At 45.2% G+C, this 19,192-nt stretch overlaps 1 protein-coding gene across 1 annotated transcript in view; it reads left to right on the forward strand.

Moving 5' to 3' along the window:
* Positions 1-3,177: 3,177 nt before the first annotated feature.
* MKLN1 (muskelin 1) overlaps positions 3,178-19,192 on the forward strand; it is a 94,313-nt gene continuing 78,298 nt past the window's right edge. Inside the window, exons 1-2 of the mRNA XM_017807770.1 lie at positions 3,178-3,298; positions 17,591-17,660. Coding sequence (XP_017663259.1) covers positions 3,201-3,298; positions 17,591-17,660 — 168 coding nt within the window. The 5' untranslated portion in view covers positions 3,178-3,200. The remainder of the gene's footprint in view (positions 3,299-17,590; positions 17,661-19,192) is intronic.

Genomic DNA, 19,192 nt, shown 5'->3' on the forward strand with positions numbered 1-19,192 from the left:
GATGGGATAAGAAGAAATGGCCTCAAGTTGCACCAGGACTGGATTGGATATTTGGAAAAATTTCTTCACTGAAAGAGTGGTCAGGCATTGGGACAGGCTGCCCAGGGCAGTGGTGGAATCACTGTCCCTAAAAGTGCCCAAAAAACATGTGGATGCGGCATCTGGGGACATTTTTTAGTGGTGGCCTTGGCAGTGCTGGATTAATGGTTGGACTTGACGGTCTTAGAGGGCTTTTCCAAGCTTAATGATTCTGTGACAAGTGCCCTCTTTTGGGGTTCTTCCCCAGAGCAGTGGGTCTCAGTCACTGCTGGAGGCAGGACAGGGTACATTGATTCCTTTGGGCTCCACAGGTTCCACAGATCCAGTGTTGCATTAGAGCAGGAAATGCAGCACAGACCTGGAGCAGCACAGTGGGATTCAGACACTCGTGTTTTCTGAGTCTCCCCTTCCTCTATGGCCCCCTCACCACTGCAAGGGCAGCCACCCTTGTTGGGAAACAGAGAGCTCAGCTGGAGGCTCCAGGCTGTGCAAAACTGCAGCACAGACGCTTCCCTGCACATCACACTCCTCCCCACCGTGCTCCGTCCACTCAGAGTGTGGAAAAACCCTCTTCTCCAGCAGCCACCAGTAACTGCGCAGCACCAGGAAGGCTGAGCTGGAGAAACCGGGGGTGGGGGGGGGCTCGGTTTGCAGCTCAGGTTTGCTTTGCTTCCTCACAGCCTTCCCTGCTGCCTGTGCTGCAGATGGAGAAAGATTTTCCAAGGCTGTCAGTACTGCGTATTTCACCAGCATTCCCTTCACTTTTAAGTCCAAAATGTGCTAAAAATACGCTGGCTTGGCATCCAGGTCTTGATTCAAGTGGTAACAGGATACTGGGCAGAGAAATCCTGGGGTGGTTTCACTGTGCAGCAGGGAGCTGCTGGCTCTCCCTCCTCTTCCTCCTCCTTCTCCTTCCTGGCTGCTGTGGGGCTGTCGCCCCCCACTCTCAATCTCCTAAATTTCACGTTCAGAGGTCACAGGTTTCCCATGTCATTGCTCCTCTTGTGCTGGTTGTCCGTGAAGCTCCGAACATTGAGGTGACGTCTCTTCCTCTGGGGTTGGGAGTATATTATTAGTAAAGTATTTGTTTTATTACTCCTGTGGTAATTCTGGGAGAGGAGGGATGCCCGCAGGCAGAAGTTTGGATAAGTGAAGTCTGAAATGCCACGGGAAGCCCACAAACTTCAAAAAGCCTCGTTAGTGCAGCAGCGGAGGGAGATGTGGATGTTTGTGCCTCATCCATGGACTTTGTGGTGTTGTTGCAGAGCTCTGTGGCTTTGATTCCAGTGAAAACACTGAGAACCCCCTCTGGGAAGGGGTCTTGAGATGAAGTGCTTGCTGTTCCCCCTCGCTTTTGAAACACCCAGTTGATGTTCAGCCTTCAAGGCTGCGGAACGAGTTTTTCATCCGCAGGCTGATTTTGCTGCCACATTCTCACTCGCTTTCCTAAAATAAAGGGGGAAAAAAAAATAAAAGAATCCTTGTGCTAATTTAATCTAGCCAGGCATCCTGCTGTCCTGCCTCATAATATCTCTCCAATCTGTCATTTCCAACAGACAGCGGTTTATTTGTTTGGCTTTTTTTTTCCCCCCATGGTCTTAAAGTATTTCCCCTGCTTTCTCCAGAGCTGCCCCAAGGATGTCCCAAGCTTCCCCCTGGCTTTGGTCGGAGCTCTGGGTGAAAACATCTCTCTTCTCCAGGAAAAACCCTAAACAACCTTAAATAGAGAAACTTGTAAAAGAATCGCCAGCTTATGTGCTGGCCCATCAGTGTTTGGGGTTTCAGAGCCAGGCTCTTGGCACATGGTGGTCCAAAGCACTGAAATCCAACCTGGTCCAGGTCTGGAGATCCCAAAGGGAGCGTCCCTCCAAATGGAGCACAGCATCAGAGACCCAGAGAGGTACCACAGCGCTGTCAGAGAATTATTCAGCAGCATCAATTGCAAAGGAGGAAACTATGAATACTTTAATGTTTAATATAGAATCATAAAATCACAGACAGGTTTGTGTTGGGAGGAACCTAAAGACCATCTTGTTCCAAACCCCTTGCCACGAGCAGGGACACCTTCCACTATCTCAGGTTGCTCAGAGCTCCTCCCAACCTGGCCTCGAACACTTCCAGGGATGGGGCATCCACAACTTCTCTGGGCAAGCAGTGGTGGTGGTGTTGACAGTTGGACTTGATGATCTTTAAGGTCTTTTCCACTCTTAATAATTCTATGAGTCTGTAATTCCAGGAGCCAGTTTGGGATCAAACCCCACTGGGTTTTCCCCTGGTAGGTGCTTGGGTAGATGCTCCCAAGCACCTACCTGCACGGGGCTGGGAAAGGAGCCATCCCCTTTGGTAATCAACACCCCACTCCAGCCTCATGGGGCAACCCCCTCGGAGCCCCTCAGCCCACCTAAAACCCCTCAGCACCCTGAGCCCCTCAGCCCCACAGGGCATTCACTGAACCCCTCAGTCGCACAGGACACCCCCTCAGGGCATCCCCCTGAGCCCCACACCCCACTCCAGCCCCACGGAGCACCCCCTGAACCCCTCAGCTCCTCAGGGCATCCCTCAAACCCTTCAGCCCCTCAGGGCACCCCCTGAGCCTCTTGAGCCCCTCAGGGCATCCTTTGAGCCCCTCAACCCCCCCTCTGACCCCCCTGAGCCCTTCATGCCCACAGCGCAACCCCCTCGAGCCCCTCAGGGCACCTCCTGAACTCCTTGAGCCTCTCAGGGCATCCCTTCAGCCCCTCAGCTCCCCCTCAGGGCACCCTCTGAACTCCTTGAGCCCTTCAGACCCAGGGGGCACCCCCCAGAGCCCCTCAGGGCTTTGAACATCTCGAACCTCTCAGGGCATCCCTCGAGCTCCTCAGGGCACTTCCTGAACCCCTTGAGCCTCTCAGGGCATCCCCTGAGCCCCTCAGGGCAGTCCCTGAACCCCTTGAGCCTCTCAGGGCATCCCCTGAGCCCCTCAGGGCACCCTCAGGGCAGTCCCTGAACCCCTTGAGCCCTTCAGATCCACGGGGCACACCCCGAGCCCCTCAGCTCGTCCCGCCCCGCCCAGCCGCATGTGTCCCCCACCGTCCCCTGCGCGGCCCCTTTAAGAGCGCGGCCCCTTTAAGGGCGCGGCCCCGCCCGCCGCGGTCGCTGCCGGGGCCGCTGCTGACAACAAGATGGCGGCAGCGGCGGCGGGTCCGGCGGGCGCCGAGAGCCGCGTGCTGGGCTACAGCCTGCACCGCTGGAGCAGCTTCTCCTCCACGTACCTGCCCGAGTGAGTGCCGGCACCAGCGCCGCGCCCGGGGCGCGCTCCGGGCTCCGGTCTGGGGGTGGCCGGGCGGCCGGGCCTGTGCGCGGCCTGCGCGGGGCCTGCGCGAGGTGGCGGCGGCGGGGGGAGCGGGAACGGAGCGGTGTGTGATGGGGGTGGTCTGTGCAGCGGAGTTTGGGGTTTCTTGCAGAGTTTTGCGGGGCTGTGTGTGAGGGAGGGGCCTGTGTATCGGGTTTTTGGGGGGGCGGTGTGTTCGCGTGCGGCTGTGCGGCAGAGTTTGGGAGTTTGTGCGGAGTTTGGGGCGCTGTGCGTGAGTGAGGATCTGTGCAGCGGGGTTTGGGGGGCTGTGCGTGAGTGAGGATCTGTGCAGCGGAGTTTGGGGGGCTGTGCGTGAAGGGAGTCTGCATATCAGGATTTGGGGGTTTGTGTGTGTGGCGTCTCTACAGCGGAGTTTGGGGCTTTGTACAGAATATGGGGGGCTGTGTGTGAAGGAGGATCCGTGCAGCAGTTTGGGGAGCTGTGTGTGTGTGTCTTTACAGCGTAGCTTGGGGGCTTATACAGAATTTTAGGGGGCTGTGTGTGTAGGGGGGCTGTGTGTGGGGAGGCTGTACAGCAGAGTTTGGGGGGTTGCGTGTGAGGGAGGGTCTCTAGAGCAGGGTTAGGAGGGGGTTGTGTAAAAGGGGGAACCTGTACAATAGAATTAGGGTGGCATTGTGTGGGGGGTCTGTACAGCAGGGTTTGGGGGGTTACGTGTGACGGAGGGTCTCTAGAGCAGAGTTAGGAGGGGGCTGTGTAAAAGGGGGAACCTGTACAATAGAATTAGGGTGGCATTGTGTGGGGGGTCTGTACAGCAGGGTTTGTCGAGGCTGAGTGTCAAGGAGGGTCTGTACAGCAGAGTTTGGGGGGGCTGAGTGTCAAGGAGGGTCTGTACAGCAGAGTTTGGGGGGCTGTGTGGGATGGCAGGTCTGTACAGCAGGGTTTGGGGAGCTGTATGTGTGGGGGGGTCTGCAAAGCAGAGCTGGGGGGCAAGAGGTGCTTGAAAGGGGTTCAGAGACAGAGCTGAGCCCCATCACTGGGGGGTGTATTTGGGGAAGTGGTTGATGAAGAGATTTGGGGGGGTTGTTTGGGGCGGAGGGTCTGGGCTGCAGGTTTGGGGTGATGAGTGAGTGGGGGGGGGGCTGGAGGGTCAGATTTAGGGGCCTTGAGCACCAGGGATGGGCAAGGGAAAGCTGCACCTAAGGAGGTGAAGCTGACCCAAGGTTTGGGAGAAGGACATTTGTGGGACAGGCTGGTCAGTCACTGGTTGAAATGGGGAGAAGGGTCAGTGCCCCCCTGCCCTGCAGGTGAGGGGCTGTCAGGTGCCTCTGGGCTCTGTGTTTTTTGGCAGCTGGGTGTCCTCTCCTGCCCTTGACCTGGAATGCTGGGCTCTGTCACCTACTGTGTGTGGCTTTTGGGGAAGGGGGTCCCCTGCTGCCCTCACCTCCTGCCTCTGGGAATTTGGGGGTTGGCAGGAGGAGGCAGGAGCTGTGCTTCACAGCCATGTGTTTGTGCTGCTGTACTACCCTGATCTCATCCTCAGTGGGAGAGTTGGCTCCGTGGCATTCAGCTACAGCCTGTTAAATTCCTCCAGTGACTGACAGAGAAGTTTGGAGTGACCACAGTGAGGTTTAGGTATAATAGTTTCAGTAACACCTTTTTGATAAGCCAGCCTTGGTGCTGGAATTTGGGAGGACCGTTAGGATCACAGGACAGCTGGGTCATTGTGGGTTGTAGAGCCTCACCTGATCATCGATTGTGCTGCTTTTACTGACCTTTGATTGAAGTATCCTCAACTCACCCGCTCTCAACAAGTGACAGAGTTGCCTTAGTTGTTAATTATTAATATCCTCAATTATCTCCGCTTTCCAAAATGAAGCAAACCTTTAAAAACAGGTTTTTAACTGAATTCCTTGTTGTTGTATCTTTCCCTGTGTTTGCTGTGTTAGGTATGAAAAAGAACTGGATTCTTTCCTAATTGATAAGGGGATTACTTAATTATCACCAAAGATTATCTTTCTTGTTAAAACAACTTGACTTTAAGGTGGCTCTTTCAGGTCTCTGATCATCCTGTAGTTATTTCTACCAGCATTTCTGGCTTTTAACTCTGTGTTGAAGTGTTGTTCCCTGAGCAGGAGGGTGACAGTCCGTTATTGATCTCACTGATGAGATGTAAACAGATAGTATTATCTTTCTCCTTGATACCCCTTTCCAAGGCTCCCCTTAGTCCCTCTTGCTCCAGGCTCATGTCAGGATTTAATGTTCACGTGGCATCTGCAGTGCTGCCCAAAGTCCTTAATGTCATTGCCTTCCCTGATACAATTCCCCTTCCTATAGCAGGGCTGGTGTTTTCCAAAGCATGACCTTGGATTTGGCTGTTTTTAAGATGTTGTTTAGAAGTGCTTATCATCGGGGAAAACAATTTTTATTGGCTTTTCAGCAGCGTAATCCCAGGAATGGGGTTATTCTCTGGCATGCTGACCTTGGTCTGAGGAATGCTGGTCTTAATGTGCTGTCTGCTCTGAAAGTTTTGGCTTTTACTTTCTAGCTTTTGATTCCCATGGGAATGCAAAAGGAGAGAGCTTAAATGCAGTCTGAAATGGAAAGGAAAGGCTTCGACCTGTGATTTGAGATTAGACTCTCAAAAAGAGAAAATGTGTGAAGAAACATAGGAGAGGGTGGGTTTTTTTTTTGGAGCAAAGATTGAAAACTTGAAAATTGCTGGGGCAGGAACATAACATACTATGGGATGGACATGCAGGTAGAGCTAAAACTTGTCTTAGTGTTTGACATGAGGAACAGAATGATGCTTGTCTGGAAGGAGTCAATCTTAGATGTGTTTCCTAACCTAAATGATTCCACTATAATGAGAATTCTGGTTATGCTGTAGTTTAAAGTTTGAGAAAGTTTTCTAGTCTAACTAGGAAGAAACCACTTGACCTTGGAGTAGAAGAGGGGCTCTGCCCTCATGGATGTAGGAATGAATATACAACTTACTAAATATTGCTGCTTGTTGTTGGGAGTTGTGGTAGTGCAGGAGAAGTGCTTGTGGAAGGGGAGCAGAGTGGCTTGTCAGCTAAGCATGATTTAAACACACTTCTTAAGTAGTTCTATGGTTTTAAATGTAAAACAAAGTTATGAAATATAAAACTTTAATCACTGCTGACCAGGAAAGAAGTCAGATGTCTAGTGACTTATATCACATCTGGTTATGTGATGCTGAACTGGCGCTGAAACTTTTCAGAGTACTGAAATCATCTGATAACTGCTCTTTTTCTTAAAAAAAAAAAAAAAGCCCAAGCAAAAGAAAACAAAATTAGAAGTGTTTTTCAAAGGCCTTTCTGGTCATGCTCTAGTTGAGGATCTATCAAAAAAGACCAGTTTTCTTTCAGTGACTCAGAAGCTTCCTCTGGTGAATGCTGGCATCTCTCCTCTGGCATTTAGTGCTGGTACCACGGAATTGATGTTGGATTCAGTGTCTGACTGTTTCACCAGGGCTGCGGCTACCTGCGTGTTTACAAAGACCTTTCCAAACACTGAGTGTGGATTATCCTTCTGGAGTCTGCCAAGGAATCATTCTCCTGTTTTTCAAACCACTGGAGTTGCCCTCTGTTGGTTTGTAGCTGCCAGCAGGAACACTGACTTGGATATTTACTTTAAAAACTCTGTGGGTAGAAGTGAAAGAGTTGGTCTGGTAATAGTGGCTAGTTCAGTTTGCACTGAGGGGAGGTTTTGCCTTTGGGAAGAAAATTGATCCAAGAGGAAATTTGTTGTTGAAACATTTGGTGTTTCCAGAGACGCTCTGCCTGTGCAGAGGCACTTCTGCAGGAAGTGATGAACTCAGTCACTGCTTTTTTTTTTTTTTTTTTTTTTTTTTGGATAAGGAGGGATAAACAGTTTATAGAAGGTAATGTCACCTTTGTCCAAGCTTGGGGTTGTTTTTTGGTTTTTTTTTTTTTTTTTGGTAAGGAAAAGAATCAAAAGCTTTTACTCTGCATTCTGAGAGAAGCACTTGATTCCCTGGTATTTTAGTAGCCTGTTTTTGTACCTGCTCCAGTTTGAACTTCCTCTGAGTTGGATAAGGGGTGAAGTGCTGTGCTCTGTGCATGGCAGTCGTGCACCCTTTTCTACTGCCAAATTACTGTATCCAAGGACCCCAGTTTCTAATGGAGGTGACTGGTGGTGTTTTGTATTTGACTGATGCACTTGGGTCCTTCTGTCACCGTTTTATGGAGCTGAAATCCCACTTCAGAGACTAACAAGAACCTTTTGTGATGCTGAACTAGTCACATACCTTTGTGAGGAAGTTTCATCCCATTTCTATTGCTCAGATCTTCAGAGTCATTCAGGTCTTCCTGTATAGAATCCCTGTAGAGGAAAGTCAGTGTATTTCCTAGGTTTGACTTTAGGATTTTTAGTTGGTAATTTGTTTTACTATTTTTTGTGCTAAGGTGGTTACTAAGAATATAAATTCATTGGTTTCTTAGCTGATAATTTAATACCATTTACAGCCTTCTAATTGTGTCGCTTTTTAATCACAACTCATTTTTATCTAATTCATGGTGGACTTCAGTTGTTCTGAGAATTCCAGTCTTTTCCAGTTTGACACCATGAATGGTATCAAATGCTGAAGGCTGGATGACTCTGCTGTCCCTCTCCTAGGAAGTGTACTGGAGCAGGGAAAGAACCAGCTGATTTGTTAAATGCACTTAAAATAATTCTGTATTTTTGCTGGTTTTCTGTATTTCCATCAAAGCAGGAGGAAGTAAACTTAGTCAAAGATACTTTGATGGTAAAATGTGAGTGACTCATAGACTTCTAAAGTGAGAAAGCAAATTTTTTTTGTTTTGCTTTCTAGCTATGAGGATGTGACAGTAAGTTCCTGAAAAGTTTAAAATGTACTTCTGTATTATGATTACTCTGAGAGAGTAAAAACTCTTCTATGTTTTCAAATCTAAGGTCCTGCAAAAGGTTAGTAAGAAAGCGCTGAGAACAACACGTGTGACAAACTTTTGGGGGTAAAGTCCATAAGGATTAAAAAAAAAAACCAAACAACCAAACAAAACCAAACAAAAAAACCCAGGTGGAAAATAACCTGAGCTCCAGCTCCCCTGTTTCTCCTCCTGTCACGTGAAACCAGGGACTCAGATCTGCACCTTAGAGGTTCATAAATTTCCATAAAGATGCATCCAGGTCTTGAAGAATCCCATGTTCGAGCTGAGATCAGTCATAACTAATGAAAAGGTTTATTTTTAATATTCTGTTCCCTCAGCCCAAGCTCTGTTTCCCTGACAAGGTGAGGGTACCCTCTGCTGAGGCCTTTTAAAGCCATTTAAACCAGACCTAAAGGGTGGACCAGTCGTAGAACTGTGACTTTGGGGGTTTTTTTGCACAAACAAGCAATAATGTAGTTTTTTCAGCTTCAGTTGTCAGTATTTATAGCTTTACTTGAATATTTCAGTGTAGCCAACTCACTTTCCTCGTTGTGATTGCTTTGCCTTGAGATATGGGAAGGTGAGCAGGCACAGGGCTGGTTTGTCACTACTGATGGCTTTAAATATTGATCAGTACTTCCAACATTCCCTCAAATGAGCTGGGAATGCAAACCCTGGCTAAAGCAGGGAGCTGCCCGACTCTGTTCCCCTCTGCTGAACCCTGTCTATAGAAATGTTCTCAGTTCTGCTTCTCGTTCTTTTCAATGTCCAGTGGAAAATATTTCCCCCCCTGCTTGTTTGTGTGGATTTTCTGGATGTTTCTGGACAATCTCACATTCTGACAGGCATTTTCCCATTGTTTACATCACTTCTGTAGCCTAGGATTTTTCTCCAAAAGCTGAAATTCAGTACTTAGAGAGCAAAACATTTCTGTAGAAAATAAAGTTGCACAGATTCAATACATAAGTATTAGGTGCTTCTCTGGTGTCTGATAAGGTGAATTAGTGAGAAAGAAAAATGTCAGAGAGGTGAAGGGAGTGAAAAAAAAATCACAAAATTATGAAGTTATGATGAATCATGAGTTATGATACCTCTTGCTTCCCAGGTAGAAGCACAAGTGCTGAAGTATAAGAAGAAATCTCTGGGCCCCTGATAAAATATAGACATTACTTAAGAGATTAGACAGTTTTATTCACTGGCAGAAGGATGAAGGTGAAATGCTAATTGCTCAGGTTCCCTGGTGTGACCAACCTGGCAGAACCTGTATTGGATGTTCAGCCTATTCTGGGATGGCATTTTTCAGGAACATTAAGAATGTACAATTTTCCTGGAAGGTGTTAACATCATCAGATTATGGATCATTTGCCCTGTATGTGGCTGTACAGCCTGTGAGTTTAATAAAAGTGTTCCAGCTCCTGATGACTAATTACTGGCTTAAAGACTAAAACACTCTGTGAAACAGAGTTTTCCTTGGGATAAGTATAATTGCTCAGACATCATGTACAGTCTGCTTGATTTTTTTTTTTTCATGGCAAAGGATATAGTTTCTAATTCTGCACATTCATCATGTACCAAAGCAAGCCAGTGCTTGACTTTATATGAACTTGTCAACCCAAATGTAGCTGTGCTTTTCTGCCTGTTGAATTTTGTGGGAAGAGTGAACTTTTAAGTTCAGCTGGGCCTGAATTCCTTAATACACCAGTTACTGGAAGGGGAGGAGGGAGCGCTGAAGATGTAGAGTGGTTGTTGCTTTAGGTAGTTGCTATTTCAGTCATTGCTTGAAAGTCAGTGTGCATAATCCTTGAGAAATTATTTCCTGGATCAATTTAAATCAAGGAGCACAGCCATCTATTTGAGTTGAGGACAGCAGCCTGCACGTCTGGATTTGAGCTGCAGCAGCAGAGTGGCTGATGGCACTTGCTCCTCCTCTGCTGGAGTGTTTTGCTGTTCCTGGCAAATAACAGGATCTTCATCCTGGAGAAAAACTGTGCCCTGGTCAGTTTGAATTTGGTGGTGTTTTCCTTGGTCTTCCCTGCCTTTCCTCCCGAGACTCCTGGGTTCATAATGTCACCCTGGAGCTCTGGGAAGGTGCCTGAAAAAAGGCTGGAGCTCTGGGACGTGACCTGTATTTTTCTGGGATTCCTTTTCCTTTAAGCAGCATTTGGCTCTTACAACTGTATTTAAATACCAATTTCCTAGCATGTTCTGAACTTGAAAGTTGTATCAGTAAAGAGATGGTCTTCACACAGAGTGCTAAAATGGAAGGGGAAAATTTGGATTCAGTAAACTGACCCGTGAGTAAGGAGTTGCTGAATGAGTTCCCACTCTGCTCTCTCATGGTGGTGTACTATTGCTAACTCTCACATTTTTGTCTCCTTGAAAACCTGCTTTTGGGTACAGGGTTTGGAAGCTGCCAAATATGAAAGTAATGCTGGCTTGGGAACTGCTGTTTCCTTCAGCATGAATTATGTATATTGCCCCAAAATAAGGAATTATTCTGTAATGTAACTCCAGGGGCAAATGTTTGGCTTGTAATGCATTTCCCCAAATAAGCAGCACTTAACAGGCTTCTTTATTTTATGTACCATATATACATATACTTCTTTATTTTCCCAGATCAGTATTTTGTCTTCTGCATTCCCTGAGTTAATTAGTGAGAAACTTAATTTTGAAAGGAAAGCTGTGAAGGTTGTCCCACCTGGGACCAAGAGGCATTTTCCATAGAGTTCTGGTGGAAAAAATCTCCAAACCTGACGTCACTTTGGGCATGAGGAGGCTCCAGTCTGTTTTGTTGAACACGGTCTGCTTTAAATTCTTTTACAGGCATCAGTTTTTTTGGGTGAACTTTTACTGGGTGTGAGGTTACGGTGCTGATGAATGTTAAAGATGTGTTTATGGCTTACATTAGCAATGTATATCTGTACATGTAATAACTCAGTCTGGTTTTGTGGCTTCCTCTGAGTGGAAATATTACTAATATTGTGGCATGTAAGAGCATCCCTGCAATGTTATGAAATTGTGGAAGGCCTAAATCTACACTTCCTGGCCTTCGGTAAATTTTTCCATATGTGCATTAGTCAAGCAAAAATACTCCACCAGGGCTGTGATGCTTCCAAAACACAGCCCGAGGGATTTGTGTGGACACTGCTATCCTCTAATCTTCTGGGAAAGGATCTGCCCCTTCCCAAGTGTTTTTGGAAGTGGGAAGTGAGCACCATGCAGTACTGAAGTGAGCTGCTCCACCAGAACTGGGGAAGTTTTGGAAAGTTGAAGTTCAGCGACTTTTCTGGTGATTGGCAGCAGAAATCCCCCTGCTCACACACTACCTAAACTTATTTTTCAGCAAGCTATGAGATATTTTATGAAATGAAAACTGAACTTTGTTATCAAGTGGTCGTGGCTGGTGGTTTTTTTAAAACTCTGGCAAATTTTACTCCAATATTTTATCTGTTGGCTACAAATCTGATCAGCTGGAGAATTTAATCTCTTCATCTTTTTCCTTGACTATTGAGGGGCAGAATTCACGCTATTCTTGGTCCTTTTATTAAGCCAGGGATTTATTTCTACTCAGGGAGCCTCCTCAGACCTCACCTAGGCTAAGCTAAAAGGCTGGATTTCAGACATCCTCGTGTCTTGGACATGTACAAATGAACACTGAGTATGAAATGAGTAAAAGAAACTGTTCTAGAGGATCTTTTAATCACTGAGTTCACTAATATCACTGACATTTTAAGTTACTTTCACATAAAAAAGTAGAGAGACATTAAGTACATGGAAAAGCTCCCTTTTGTGCAGAGGGAGAACAAACCTTGGTAATTTTTCAAGCTTAAAGGTTCTCAGCATCGTTTACCAGTTAAATTGCATCCAAATTATAATCCCTAAATGTTGGGACAATTAGGCTGGTAATCATCTGTGATGCATGAAGTTTCTGTGGGTACCAACATACATGACTAAGCCTGACTTTTGTTTTGTCTCCAGTTTGTTTTTCCGCTGTGCCAATAGTGATATTCCCATCCTGGAGCTGGATTTGGGGCTCTCAGTGCTGCCATACAGTCAAAAGTTTAATCCGTGATTTAGGGCTGTGGAGTGTCACTGGAATAGAAGTTATTTACCGGGCTCTGAGAACCTGGAAGTGACCTCAAGTTGGTGCCAGAACAGGTTTAGATTGGATATCAAGAAAAATTCCTTCACCAAAAGGATTGTCAAGCCCCGGAACAGGGCGGAGTCACCATCCCTGGAGGGATTTTAAAGGTGGCACTTGGGGACAGGTTTTACTGGTGGCCTTGGCAGTGCTGGGGGAATGGTTGGACTTGGTGATCGTGGAAGTCTTTTCCAACCCCAAACAGTTCTATGACTTCCTGGGAATTCACTGCTGCAATTTTAGTCACTATTGGTAAACATTTAATTCTTGGCATGTCAGGAGGAAGTGCTGATGAATCAAAGAGATCTTGTTTAAAGAAGTCTTAAGTAGGTGGGGGGAGTGAAAAACAAGTACTTCGTAATTTGTCTTACTGGAAGTGCCTTCAGCAGTGTCATTTTGCATTTAAGAAGCAGTTTGGTTGGTCTGGCGGTGATGAGAGGCTGCTTAAAAACCAAAAAGTAAAATGTTAATTGAAAGAAATAATTGAAAACCTGTTTTTAATTGAGCTATATCTTAGCCAGAGCTAAGTAATACCAAGTTTGTTGTCCAGTGTAGTCAGCTGTGATCTGATAAGGATACCTCTGTAAGGTGATTTCTAAATCCTTCAGTTTATTTTTGTTATGCCGTACTTGCTAAGCTATTTTACTTTTCAGAGAAGTGAATTTACAATATGCTGGATGTTTGTGTGAGACTGCTGAGGAGATGAAGCAAGTTTGAGCAGTCACTTGGCAAATCTCATCACAGTATCATATTTAAAAGTGCACACTTGTACATGTTTAACTCAGGCTTTGTTTTGCTGTGCAGGAGGTCCTCCTGTGGGGTTAAGAAATCCCGGGTTTTAAAAAAGCAAACCCAAAGAACAGCACCCAAACCCCCAAAAAACTTGTTTCCTGAATGGATCTGCATAATAACTGTGTGTGTTTTGCTGCGTTTCAACCAAGACATTTTCACGTCCTTACATCCTTCTGCCATTTCAAGCAGAGAACTTTTCCCATAGGAAGGAGAAAAACTTTGTAAGAGAACCTAAAAAGTTTTTTTTGAACTGCTTTAGGGGACAGCCAGAGGTACACACAGGTCTTCAAACATCCCAGTCAGGTGGTTTGAGACCAGCATTAGTAGTTGCAGTGAGTTTCTGCAAGTTGCAGGAGAAAAAAATCCATAGTTCTTTCCAGATCCGTGGACTTTTTTTTTTTTTTGGTGGCGAGTTGTTTTTTTTCCCCCCGTTTTTCTTGGTTAAGACTGTGTGTACATTCCAGTGTCCTGGCTGGGCAGGAGTATCTCCATGGATGCCTTGTGCTGGCTGCTGTGATGGCTCCACATGCTTGAAATAGTTGGTCCACCACCTCTTACAGTGACCTTAGTGGAAATTCTAGTCCGTGTAATCCAGTTGCTGTGTTCTCCCTTAATCCCTTTTGGGATGGTTGTAGGAAAAACTGAAAAAAACCAACCCTGGAGCGAGTATTTTGCCCATTTTCAGTTAGTCTGTGTTTCCCTAGCACTCCAAATGCTTTTTGCAGTGTAATGGCCTGGTACCTCTGTGGTTTTCCAGAGGAGCCCTGTCCGTGTTCCAAGTGCTCTTGGCGACGCGCGTGCCCTTTCCTGCACAGCTGCTCTCCGAGGAGCCACGTGAGAGTGCCAAGCAAAGCGACTGTTTGGGATTTGTTTGTTCTTAGGGACTCGTTCCTAAAGTCGTGGATTTCTCTTAATAGCAGCTTCATGAAAATATTTAGGTTAGATGCAAATTATAGCAGCCTTAAACCTAATTTGCAGCGTGTTCTGCAAAGTCATCTTATTTCTCCCTTCCCCCCCCCAGAGCAAAGGAAAACTCTCCCTTTGTGGTTGTCCTGCAGAGCTCTTTGCAGAGAAGTCCCCAGACGTGGGGTCATCTCTGTTGTTCCAGCAGAGATCAACCAGCAGTTGGCACAACGGATATGACGGTTTTTCTGGGATGGTGAAAGGAAAAATTATCTACTTCCAGCAGTTGTGAGGGCAGTCTCTGCCCGGGTAATAAAAAGAACCTCGCCCTGTGCTCTGCCAGAAGGGCTTTTTGCATGGAGAAATCAGAATCATCCACTTATTTAGGGCTGGGAGCACTTTCAGTAAGGCCGAGCTGTTAATAGCCCTGCAGGCAGCCAGGTTAGGAAATGAAGGCACACCAGTGCCACCTCTGGACACGGTGCTGCTCGTGGAGCAAAGAAAATGGCTCCTTCTCCTTAGCTTTTAGTAGGAGAGGTATCACGACATCTGATTTTTCCAATGGGAGAGGGGGAATTGGGAGTTTGGGAACCCCTCGTCCGGATCCAGCTGCTCATCTTTGCCATCCCGGGTGGTGCTGACTCCGGTGATGAGCTGGACTGGAGAACTGATCTGACTCAAGAAGTTATTTATGCAAATCTTTATTATAGCTGCTGGTGGAGAGAGTGGGTGGGATGGTCCCTCTTGGCACTGCTGGAGATTTGTGAGAGACTCGATCCTGTACCCACAGCTGATGATTAGGAATTATCTCAAACCACATTTAATGGGTTGCTTTTTTCGCAGGAAAAGCTTGTGTAAAACCTTTCTGTTCTTGTGTGGCTCGAGGGCTTACAAATACCTTTTTTTTTATTTTTTTATTTTAGTGCCTTGTGAAAATTACATGGAAAGTCGTTGAGTTAATGGAATTTTCGCTTCTAAAGTTTCTCAGATTTTAATCTAGGTGTCATATCTGCAAAGCCTGCCCCCGGGTATTGTGTGGGAGTTTGATGTCCAGAAAAAGGGCTTTACATGGAAAAAGGAGTCTGCCATTAGGATATGAATTTGTTTGTTTCTTACTGTCTCATGGCTCTTGGAATGCTTGAATTCCTCCAAGCCCATAAATTTTCCTAAATTGTTTTGGTAAATTGACTTTGTACATATGGACTTCTGTCTTCAATGTTTGTTTAATCCTAATAAATTAATAACCCACGTATTTTTAAACATTTCTGACTCCATTGACACTGCTATCTTTATCTTTCACATTTCTTTTTAGCCTTAATTTTGTGTGACTGCCTGTCTCTTTTCTCTCTCTCTGTGGAAGGATTTTTATCTTGTCTAGCTGTGCTGATTGAGATCCTCTTTGGTTGTGGCAAATTGATCTTTGACCTGGAGAAGCAAACAAATCTCCTTCTAAAAAGACGATATTTGGGATCTGTCCCAGGTATAAAATGCCTTTTTCCAGCAGGGAATTATCTGACCATGTAACACTGCCAATTCCTGCAATTGTTGCTCAACATATGAAGAGTTTATGTCCAGTATTTAAGCAAATGTAATGGCATCATAAATAAAATATAATCTGTAGGGTAAGTTGTCTTCTTGCATTCTAGGATAAAGTTCCATAAAGGAGAAAGGCCATTATCTAGTTTTATCTGCCTTTATATCCCTGAAGTATTTAAGATACATATCTTCAAGTTTAGCGTTTTTTTTTCCTCCCCAGATAGAAAAAGGCATTAAGAATTTATTAAATACCATGTTGTCTTGCCTGTGGCGTGCTATAGGAGAGTGCAGGTATGAATCTTCTCGACGGCAAGTGTCTTGTGGTTTCTAATTGGGACTTAGCTCGGAGACTGGCAGCTTTTATTAGAAATCTGTGTCTCAGAAGTTCTCCCTTTTGGTTTAGTTGGTTTTGTCCTGGTTGTAATTAAAGATGGGGGTTAGGTTTTCTCTTGGAGTTGAGAGATTGTTTGCACTGCAAAGTAGATGTACTTACCTGGAGGTTTAATTATGCAGATCCATGGCTTGATGTTCCCTGTTTGATGGGGTTTGAGCAGGAGGGCAGTGCTTGTCCGTATCCTGTTCCATCGCATTTTCCCCATTGGAAATGGGTGAATAAAGTACCTGCAGCCCTGGATCAGCGCTGGCATCGCTGTGTCAATAAATATGCCATGGTGGGAATTAGCTGAAGGCAGAGGGGAAACCTGAGTTTTATTCCCATGCTGTGTGAAAATCCTGAGGATCCGAGCCTGCAGATGGACACAACCACTTCACCAGCTCTGGAAAATGTTGGGATTTCAGAGGCCACCCACCCTTGGTTGGCTCTTTGCTGTCTCCCTTGTCACAGCAGGGACTGCTTGGATACCGTTGCTAGAGCAGCGATTTCGGTCGGCCCGGTGTGGAAAGAGCGAGCTGATTTCTGTCTCTTAGTGCTCAACCTCTGACTTAACCTCCTTCCCTTCGGAGCTTTCACGGCAGTGCTTTTTCCTCCAGCCCTTTGTAGTAATCCAGATGCTCCTGTTCTTTCCCTCCTACACAGCAGATGGAGATGGCATAAGCCTTTTGATGAGTTTCCCTCTTTTTACATAAGTTTTATGAGCTGACGAGTTCATTAGTTGGGTGTCGTGGAGTTCATAAGGCCTGTCCAGCAGGTGGTGCATCGTCACCTCGCCAATAATTATATACATTTTAGTGATTTTTGGTTGGTTTTTATTTTTTTTTTATTTATTTAATCTGGGAGGTGAACTTCACTGCACTGTTATTAGGAGAGAAGGCAGACCTGTCATGTGACTGTCATGATCAATCTGTTTAATTTTAGCCAAAAAATCTATCCTGAATTTGCTAATCCTGTAAATACTGCGCTGTTCCGAACGGCAGCTCAGTTTTGCTTGGTTGAAGGGTTGAACTTCTGCTTTCTTGTGTGTTGTTCTGGGCTCGTAGCTCATGAGAAATACTTGTTAAAATTTGGCATGAGTTAGGTGGTCATCTTCCACCCTCCAGGAAAGCTTAAGTAGGTTAACAGCTCTCTCTCTCTCCCTTCCAATATTGCCTGTCTAGTAAAGGACAGCTTTTGGCTTAGTAACCCTCTCACTGCTCATCACTATAACCTTATTGAGAAGTTCTTACCCCGATGGGGTGAATGAGCCCGTTTTTTCCACTTCATTACAGACTTGTAATTCATCTGTTTTACATTTGTTTCACAATTTGGATTTTTTTTTTGTTTCGCAACTTGGGGCTCCGTTTCTCAACCACGAGGCTCGGGGGCGTATTTTGATGGGTCCTGTAAAATAGTGATGTACAAAATTGTTAACAATGAGGGGGAGAACCCGAGTCTCTACCTGGTGATTTAGGTGGTTGCATGAGAATGTTACTGCCTTGCATGTAAACAGATTTACTGGAGAAGTAAAATAGGTGGCTGTTGTTTAAATTAATTCTGGCTTCTTGGTTTTTTTTTTTTAGGAATATCTTGGTGGATAAGCCCAATGATCAGTCCTCAAGGTGGTCTTCAGAAAGCAATTATCCCCCCCAGGTAAGCCGTGTTGTACAACTTAATATATCCTGGGATTTTTATTTTGCATGCATGCTGCTGCTGTTGACAGCTTTTACAGGCTTCCTTCTCTGAGTAAAAAGCAGATTGTTGGTACATCAGGTATTTACATTTCTAGCAATTTGTGATGTTTCAAGAAATGCTTCATTGCGGGGGAAGTTTCAGGTTTCATCCTTGGCAGTCGTGGTCGTGCTGGAAATAATGGAACCTTATGGTGAGATTAAGTTGCTAATGAGGCGTGAGGTCCCCCTTTGTCAGCACTACTGGAGGCTGTTGTAGGTTCTTGGCCTTGAATCCCAGATCTAAGGAGCCCGTGTTTGTTTCTCCTTAACAGCACGTTTAGAAATGTAGCCTCTGGTTAAAGAAACACCAATGTCACCTCTTCTGCTGGTTAAGCACCTTATTAAAATAAGATTTGTATTGATTTTAGCATCTGATTTGCTTTCTCGCTATTAAGTAGGTTTTAGGTTATCCAGAAAATGCTTTTCTGCTTATTTTTTTTCTCCAATAAATGTGTTATCCTTTTTTTTTTGTTTTAGATCTGCACCTTATTACTCTGATACTGTTTGATCAGCTTCTGTCTCTCTTATGTTTCTTGTTGGTTTGAATTGTTTTTAAATTCTTTTGTTTAAAGCACTGAGCAGAGTGTCTTGTGCAGTGTCTCTCTCGTGCAGAGTTCTGCTTATTTAATCCAAGGATTCCTCATGAGTGAACTCTCACAGGATTTTTCTCCAGGTAAATCTTGCTGCTTTGCCTTGGAGGTGTGTTAAAAATCGATAGTCTGCACTGGTGGCTCCTTAGAGCAGCAGGTCATCCTGTCCAGCTGAAGAGCTTTCATCTGGATTTTCTGATCAATCCTTCTCTGTTGTTGTGTCTACAAAAGTGGGAGATTTTTTCAGAGGAGATGGAAAACTGTCCTCTTTATTCCATTAACATGTTTCATAAACCTGCTTGTGAAGACTAATAATTTTTATTCTCTTGATGCCTCTGTGCATATACTGCTTTTAATTTGATTTTTTTAATATATAATAATTTTGATAAACAGCATAGGAGCTTAATCCATGCCCTGAAGCAGTTTTAGTCTATCTAGGAACTATGGATTGCAGGGTAATGGATGCTGAGTTTGGGTTCTATTCCAGTCTGTACATCCTTCCTCTCGTGCAGGAAGCACATGTTGTTCTTAGGGTGCTCTTGTTCCCAAGGCAGTTTTTGTGGTGTGGTTTTGGACTGGGTTTTTCATCTGAGGTGTACTTTTTAGTTGCTGCTCAAATTTGCTCTTTCATTTTCTGAGCCATCCTGAATATTTATTGCTTTTAAAAATCTGATTGTGGAATGGGAAGGAACCTCTTGTAAATGGGTGCTTTAGAATATTCCCAACCTGTGCTCAAAGCTGACAAGCAGTGATGAGGGTTGTATTCAGACATGTAGATTAAGCAGGTAATAATTAGAGTGGCAGACTTCTGTACAAACCACACGAGCTTGTTAAAGAGATGTCTTCCAAAAATTTTATGTGG

The sequence above is a fragment of the Lepidothrix coronata genome, unplaced genomic scaffold, assembly GCF_001604755.1.
Source record: "Lepidothrix coronata isolate B3197 unplaced genomic scaffold, Lepidothrix_coronata-1.0 Scaffold20, whole genome shotgun sequence".
NCBI classification, from domain to species: domain Eukaryota; kingdom Metazoa; phylum Chordata; class Aves; order Passeriformes; family Pipridae; genus Lepidothrix; species Lepidothrix coronata.